The sequence below is a fragment of the Stegostoma tigrinum genome, chromosome 2 (assembly GCF_030684315.1).
Source record: "Stegostoma tigrinum isolate sSteTig4 chromosome 2, sSteTig4.hap1, whole genome shotgun sequence".
Taxonomy (NCBI): domain Eukaryota; kingdom Metazoa; phylum Chordata; class Chondrichthyes; order Orectolobiformes; family Stegostomatidae; genus Stegostoma; species Stegostoma tigrinum.
Genome location: NC_081355.1, coordinates 88,480,627 through 88,489,285, shown reverse-complemented (window position 1 = coordinate 88,489,285; position 8,659 = coordinate 88,480,627). Strand labels below are relative to the sequence as shown.

The following is an 8,659-nucleotide window of genomic DNA, read 5'->3' as shown; positions in this document are numbered from 1 at the left end:
CTGGATTAAATAAAATGAACTGCAGATGCTGGAGATCTGATATAAAAACAGAAATTTTTGCAGAAATTCAGACCCTCCTTCAAAACTGGGATTAGCTGCCAGGTCCCCTATGGACCGAGAAACTGACTATTCATAAAGTAATAAAACTTAAAAAGGAATAAGGCTGGAAGGTTTTCAAAATGACACCCCAATTCCTGCAGCAGGTAAGACATTTGTCCAACATGCCATCTCCAGTAAAGCTGGAGATGAACTGGTGGGAGGTCAGCCGGCAACTGGATTTTTTTTTTTAAAAAGATTTCACCCCAATAGGACTAACTTGAACACACCAGCCTGTTTGTGGTTAAAGCTTCCTCCTAACTGTCTCAGTGAAGATCCTTTGTTTGATGCTTGAGGAGCCATACTGCTGTCTGCCCTGTCCCATCGCCCCGCAAAGGGTGTCCAGGTGGATCAGATAAGTTGTTAGTAAACAGTAAATCGTGGATCAAAAATCTAAAGATCTGCAGGTAGCACAGTCAATGGGCAGTAACTTTTCTTTTCATGACTGCAAAATTTGGGTCACACCCAGTTTCAATTTTATACTGCGTCTGCAGTAAAAATGTTGCAAATCCAACCACAATCTGTAAAAAGATTGTCCAAAGATGTTTTGGTTTCTCCTCAGCTGGTTATACATCACATTGTTCAAATTGTTTAGTCGTTGTAGTCTCACTGCATCCAAATGATAACAATATTAAAAAGAAGTGAAGTCACATGTTTTTTTAAAAAAAATCTATGTGCAGAATCTGCTGGCATATTCAAACCTGAAAATAATTGAAAATTGACAATCTTTGCATATAAAAGAATAACCAAACATGTAAGAATAACCAAATAACATGCACACTCAGAGAGGAAAAAAGTAACAGAGATAATGGGAACTGCAGATGCTGGAGATTCCAAGATAATAAAATGTGAGGCTGGATGAACACAGCAGGCCAAGCAGCATCTCCTGAGATGCTGCTTGGCCTGCTGTGTTCATCCAGCCTCACATTTTATTATCGAGGAAAAAAGTAATCTGTGTTAAGAGATGAACACACAGGAACATAAACCCAGAATTTAAATAAAATAGCTAACAGAACAGGAAGCCAGGGCAAAAGATTAGTGCTTTGATCAACATTCAGAGGACCAATAAAATGTTTGCAGTTTAGCCTTGTCCCAGTGTTCTACTGCAGCACAGTATTCAAGAATGAATAGAAAATCTTTGCACTAAGCCACTAAAAAGCTAATGCAATATACAGAACATATTACCTTTGCTCAGTGTCAAAAAGGCTGCAGTTCCAGTAATCACAAAAGACAGTGCTATTCCCATTGCCACAGAGATGAATTCCCACAACATATCCTTATATAATGAATAAAAATAGTTTGGTGCCCAAAAGCAGAAAAACAGCAGGACAACAAATAATGTCAGCAAACAAGGTAACAAAATGCAGCGCACCATTGCTAAGTCTAAGAAATCTTACAAACTTGTGATTTGCCTAACAAGTGTAGAAGTGCTCAAAATGCTGACAGTTGGAGCAAATCTCTGTGATAAGATTTGACTTAACAGGAGTTCCATGGAACCTTCAATCACATGTGTATCTCAAACTTGAGGACATTTTAAAAGGCATAATTTAAAAATCACATAAATAAATGCATTTACAATACTTTAGTAAAAATATTACAAAGTTAAAACAAATAAAGTGTTAGCTTGATGGGTTATTAGTTTTCATCCAAAAGCTCAAAATTCACATAGCAAAAATTCCAATTGACACTTAATAATGTCAGAGCTTTTTAAAAGCTGATTTTGAAGAGATGTTGGGACCACTTCTGGTAATTTGTTTCACAATAACATCAGAGCAAAGTTTCTCAAATTAAGACTATCAGTTCACTGTCTTTGACAAGGGGTAGCGCCAACTATCCAAAACAAATTCCACAAGCACTTTGGCTACTAAGGACATTTTTCTAACATTCCTTCAAACAATTAGCATTTAAAACTGATTAGTAATTCCTGTGAATATATGTTGTTTTCAATTTATATTTTCCCTTCCAATTGCAGTTAGCTCCAGACATCCTGTAGGTAACGTTTCTCTTCACGCAAGTCGGCCAAAACTTTCATGGCAACCAAAGTATCCACGCCCAGCTTTTCTGATACAATCTCAGTCAGAGAACTGGCTACGTCTTTAGCCATATTCTTGCCATCTCTATTTAACAGCAAAAACAAAAAGTCAGTAAAGGAGCACTTACAATATTCTCAGATATAAGCCCTTTTCTTCTAGATCTCAAAATCCAAATTGCAGATAGGCAATACTTGGAAGACAAAGATGTTCTGTGTACAGTTGAGGCATTAAAGAAGCAGATTGAGGTCAGAACCAATGAACGATTTCAATCAAATTCAGTGTAAAATATTTTTAAAAATGACAAAAAAAGTGTTTACAATCTCATGAAAAAGAGCAATATCAATATCCATTTTGAAAATTGAAATGAAAATAACACTAGGGTGTGGTACAATGGTACAAACTGCAGGCAGTATAACAAACCTGAAAGGAATTTACAACTAACGTTCACATTGGCTGCACCCGAGAGGTGGAATTACTGCTTTGCTTCCCAACTTTCAATAGTGTACACATCATCCACAAAGGCTGTCATTGCTGCAAACTCTTTGAACCCCGATATATATCTCCATATAGATATTTTAAACCAATCTGCTCAGATACATCCAGACCAGTGGCAAGTGGCATTCGCGCCACATAAATGCAAAATAAGAGACACAATCTAGCCATCACCCCTTGATATTCAGTGGTGTTACCATCAATGAATCCCCCACTGTCAACACCCTGCGGGTTATCATTAACCAGAAACTCAGATTGGACTCACCACATACAAGAGCAGGTTAGAAACTAGGAATACTGTGGCAAGTAACTCACCTCCTGACTCCTCAAAGCCTGTCCACCATCTACAAAGGCACAAGTCAGGAGTGTGATGGAAAACTCCCCATTTGTTTGGATGAGTGCAGCCCCAACAACATTCAAGAAACTTCACACCATCCAGGGAAAAGCAGCCCACTTGATTGGCACCATACCTATAGGCATTCACTCCCTTCACCACCGATGCTCAGTAAAACCAGTGTGTATTATCTACAAGATGCACTGCAGAAATTCAAAGATCCTCAAATAGCACTTTCCAAACCCATGACAACTTTCATCTCGAAGGACAAGGGCAATAGATATATGAGAACACTGCCACCTTCAAGTTCCCCTCCAAGGCACTCACCATCCTGATTTGGAAATATATCGCCATTCCTTCATGGTCACTGGGTCAAAATCCTAGAGTTCCCCCCCAATGGCTTTGTGGGTCAACCCACAGCAGGTGGACTGTGGTGATTCAAGAAGGCAGCTCACCACCAGCTTCTCAAGGGCAACCAGGGGCGGGCAGTAAATGCTGGCCAGCCAGCAACACACACATTCCACAAAATGAATGTTAAGAAAATTTAGCAAATCTGACCAAACAAGTACATAATAGTAAAGTACTTGCCATCACTTCTGAAGAAATAATTCTAAAAGTTTACCCTCCAAAAAGAAAAACTGACTTGTCATTTGTGTCCAATATTTCTGATGTCAAATTACATCTAATAATATATCTATAGCGTGCCTGGGATGTTATACTGTGTTAACAAATGTTATCATTATTCAAACACTGTGCAGTAAAACTAGACTTTCAAGTAGCCATGTCTCATTAGCTCAGCACCCATGTACAAATGCCCTCTGTGCACCTTCTCTGCAGCCATAACACTTTTCTTCGCTCTGTCCCATTACCCTTTCGTATGGTATGATCTACCTGGACCACAAGTGAAACAAAAGCAATTTCACTTTACCCAAGTACATGTCACAATTATAAATCAAATCAAACCAACCAGTATGCACTATTTGACCAAACTAACCTATTATGTATTTTTATTGGCGTAGAACATAGGATATAGCCACCTCCGCAAATAAAATTTGCTTTTTCCTGTTCACAGAGTCTACTTGTGGGAGAAGATCACAATATTGTCTTCCCCTGGAAGAGTTTCTCTTCCCACCTGCACACCAGCAAGAGAACAGGTAAACTGACATGCCGTCAGCAATGGTAATTGCAAAAGGGGCTTAAACCCCTTATAACGTAGTTCTCTTGCACTGTGGCGATTTAACTCTGTCCAGCACTGGCGTTGCACATTTGATGCAGCCACCTTGGAAGCAGGTCATTTGCACACAGTCATTATGAGAGATCTGACTGTTCCTCTTAAATTACAGTGAAAGCCTGAACATTGTACAGCACTCTCTAAACTAAACAAATGGTCTTTACTGCATATGATCTCCTAAATTTAAAGCTTTTGCTTTCATAATACCATCTGATTGGTGGTTGGCAGTGGTTTGGCAATAATCTCTCAAATTATAGGTTTTTGGGAAGCTATTATATTGTGGGTGGTGAACTTCAGCAGAATTCTGCCCAACCCATTGTAAAGTGTTTGTTTAAAATCCATTTTGTACATCTTTGATCGCCCTTCCCCTCAAAACAGAAACATTAAAAACATGACAAAGTATCTCCCATGCTTAAAGCATTTATATCAAACATATAGCAAGAGCTGTACATGGGGTCCACCTTACTCCCAGAGCCTCTGTCCTTCAGTAAAAATCATGGACTGAAATATACCATCCTCTAACTTTGCTAGGCTTCAGAGCGTTCCATAAGAGTGAGAACATCTACAACTCTCAATCCCAATTATGAATTAACAGCACAAACAACCTAACACTCTGCTCTTAATATTCAGAAAATAAAAATATTAATCTATGGTACAAAAATTGGAATTGATGTTCCTGGTTAGAGCTTACATCTATGCGATGCATAAATATTGGCATGGTGCAGGATATTTTGAGTGGCGGAGTTTCTTGCATCACTCGAGAAAAAATTGTTGGGAATTTGTCAACAAAGCTAATTAGGATCTAACAATACTTATGGGTTAAGGAGCTCCTCGATAATGAACAAAAAATCTCTAAAGGCTGTGTAAACGCTGGAGTTACTATACTTGGGAGGAAAAATGTAGTGGATCTACTGCAATTAACTATGTCAATTGTTAAATGTTAATCAAAGACTGAAATGCAGGATGTAATAGATATGGGTGTAACTAGCTGGCTAAAATGCAAAAGCATTAGCTTTAACGTCAGTCTGCTGAAGGTGTTTAGGGCAATGAATGTGTGTGTAGAAATCACTTATCTTGAAAAATCTTTTGGGGTTAACTTATGCCTTTTGTGCCCATTTAAATATTGTCATGTCAAGGATGTTAATGTTCTCCTTGTACACTGTAGATTTAACTTTAATGAAGACTTGATCATTATCGAGAATAATAATGAATTTTTCGAATTCGACTCATATGTCAACACAAATAACAACAAAATACTGCAGATGCTGGAGATCTCAAAAATGAAGTACTGGAGAAACTCAACAGCATCTTCAGAGAGAAAAACAATGCTCTCATTTCAAGACATGAAACTTTTTCAGATTAGGGGCGGCACGGTGGCTCAGTGGTTAGCACTGCAGCCTCACAGCGCCAGGGACCCGGGTTCAATTCTAGCCTCGGGTGGCCGTCTGTGCGGAGTTTGCACATTCTCCCCGTGTCTGCGTGGGTTTCCTCCAGGTGCTCCGGTTTCCTCTCACAGTCCAAAGATGTGCAGGCTAGGTGGGTCGGCCATGCTAAATTGTCCGTAGTGTTCAGGGGTGTGTGGGTTATAGGGTGATGGGAATAGGTCTGGGTGGGATGCTCAAAAGGGCGGTGTGGACTTGTTAGGCCGAAGGGCCTGTTTCCACACTGTGGGGAATCTAACCTAATCTAAAAAAATTACTGAAAATATTGTTACTAGATGATGTTTTTAATCTAATAAATCAGAGTTAGTGAGAATGAATAGGTGGCCACCCCTAAAAAAAACAAAAAGCAGCTCATGGAAATCTCAAGAGGAACCCCTGAGAAAACATTATGACTGCAGGGAGGACTTCAGCCCCTCACCCAGGAGGAAGCCCCATTTCAGACAGCTGCCAGCCATGCTAATTACCCTACCAGTCAGTATCCCCAACCACCCCACTGCTGGCCTGGGACTACAAACTGTCCCACCAGTCCAAGCACTGAAGCCCACAGGCACATAAGAGCTGTGGAGCCAGGATGATGACTACTGCGTTCCAAATATTTAACTGAAAGAAGTTTCTACTCAACAGAGTATAGGCAGCATGATGGCTCGGTGGTTAGTACTACTGTCTCACGGCATCAGGGAGCCAAGTTTGATTCCACCCTGGTGCAACTGTCTGTGTGGAGTCTGCACATTCTTCCCATGTCTGCATGGTTTCCTTCTGGGTGCCCCAGTTTCCACTCAGTCCAAAGATGTGCAGGTTAGGTGGATTGCTCATGCTAAAATTTCCCAGTTTCCAGGATATGCAGACTAGGTGGATTAGCTATGGGAAAGGCAGGGTTACAGGGATAGCGTAGGGTTTTGGGTTTGGGTCTGGGGTGTCTGCTCTTCAGAGGTCCAGTGTGGACTTGATGGGCCAAATGGCCTGTTTTCACAATGTAGAGAGATTCTTGGAGTACAGGATGTTAGAGAAATAGTCTGATAATTTAGAAACAGTGACTGCGTTGAGAAAGGAGTCGGTGAGGTCAAGCTGGGTGACAACAGTGTACATGTAAAGGCTGCTGCTAGATAATGTTTCTGATCAGCAGTATGAAAACGAGAAAGAGATGGGGGCCCCAGGATGGACCTTTGGTGGGCAGAGGTAACTGAATGGTAACAGAAACAAAATCATTGCAAGTGGTTTCTTGGCTATGATTAGTTCAATAAAATTTTGTCATATGGAACTATTCAAGTTCAGTCCTTACTCAGCTAGCTGACAGTGAAGAGGCACTGGAGAACTAATTTACCTTATTCACAGTCACATTAGATCTTGTTTGGGCTTTGGAAAGGTAGGTTGGAGCTGAGACCCTAGTTTGCAAGCGCAGCTGGGTTGCTTTAACATCTCTCCTATTAGGTGTTGAAATCATAACTGCACATAACAAGACCCTAGGAACAGTGCTAAGATTCCATCAATTTTATAATTACAATTTGACCCAGTATTACTTTAAACAAAAGGAATTCTTTAAAGTTGTTTTTAATTGTCTTGTGAAAGTGACTGGCTGAACTCCTTCATATTGGTCAATTATTTTCTCTTCTTCTAAATTATTGTTATTTACAGACAGAGATATTTAATTTAATTCAGATATTTTGCGTCGACAGTACTGTCCACCTCAGAAAGAATGTATTCATGATACTCATTCACCAGCTCCGAAACATCTTGGGTACCTTTAATGTATGGAATACCGCACTGCCCAGATGTTACAAGTCACATATATTTACCCAATTATACTTGAATTATACGCTTTATTCTGGGTAAATCAGAAAGGTGCAATTATATAGTCACGTGCATCACAATGGTGAACCCACCCATTTCCACTCACCCACACACATAGAAATAACCATTTTCATCCAGCAACATTTTTGCGATATCTTCAGCGAAGAGACGAAGTAGATGCTGAACATATTTTGGTTTTCCTGCTGTTGTATCCTTGGGTAGATCTCTTGAGAAGCAGGTTTTCAAATGTGTTAAGGTGCCATTATCTTGAAAGCCTTTTAACTCATTTCTGGAAATCACAGGAACAGAACACATTTTTACCATTTCCTTTCTTCCATTTAAGGAGTTTAAATGTTGCCCCTGCTCCTCTTGATTGCTATATTTAGAGATTTTATTTTAAAATTTCCGTTCTCCTTGTTCTGCTAATTTTGTTGGAGTTCATTAAAGTAACAGGTGCTGTTGGTAAAGGGAAGAACAGTAAAGTGTCAGTAGAGTAGAAGTACAGTACTTGATGTTCAGAAGGCATTTAAGAAGTTACCACATCAAAAAGGTTACTGAAGAAAATAAAGATCTAGTGTAGGAGGTAACTTATCAGCTTGGATAGGAAATCAGTCAGCTAACAGGAAACAGAGTTGGTATAAATAGATAATTTTCTTGTGGGCAAGATATAATAGGTGGTGTGCCATAGGGATAAATGCTAAGCCCTCATCTCTTTATTTATATAAATTACTTGGATAGAGAGGGCTAAATGCATTTTCACTAAACTTGCTGATGATACACAGACATGTGGGTAAGTAGGTGGTGAAGGGAACACAAGGAAGCTTCAAAAGGAATATGTACAGGTTAGGTGAATGAGATGAGATATCTGGCAATTGGTATATGTGGAAAATATGAAATTGCCCATTTTGGCCAAAAGAATTGAAGAGAGTGTATTATCTCAACAATGAGACATTGCGGAGATCTGAGATGCAGGTAGGTTTGGGTGTCCTAGTGCTTGAATCACATAAGGTTAGTATGCCAGCACAGCAAACTGATTATTATTCTCTTTGCAAGGGGAATTGAAGTAATGAGGTTATGCCTCAGTAACACAGACCAGATCTAGAGTACTGAGCACGTCATTGGTCATTTTATTTAAGCAAGGATGTAAATGCTTTAGAGACATTTCAGAAAAAGTTTACTACTCTACAACCCAAATGGCAGCACAGGTTTTCCAATACAGACAAAAATGCATTGCCTAAACATG

The 8,659-nt window shown here is 39.6% G+C and overlaps 1 protein-coding gene across 3 annotated transcripts in view; it reads right to left on the bottom strand.

The window, feature by feature from the left end:
- Positions 1-1,036: 1,036 nt before the first annotated feature.
- mtrr (5-methyltetrahydrofolate-homocysteine methyltransferase reductase) overlaps positions 1,037-8,659 on the bottom strand; it is a 72,771-nt gene continuing 65,148 nt past the window's right edge. For 2 of the 3 annotated variants that reach the window (XM_048523381.2, XM_048523390.2), the window contains exons 14-15: positions 7,523-7,705; positions 1,037-2,213 (exon numbers count right to left, since the gene is read on the bottom strand). In XM_048523381.2, coding sequence (XP_048379338.1) covers positions 2,069-2,213; positions 7,523-7,705 — 328 coding nt within the window. In that variant the 3' untranslated portion in view covers positions 1,037-2,068. The other variant, XM_048523398.2, reaches the window with a different exon arrangement.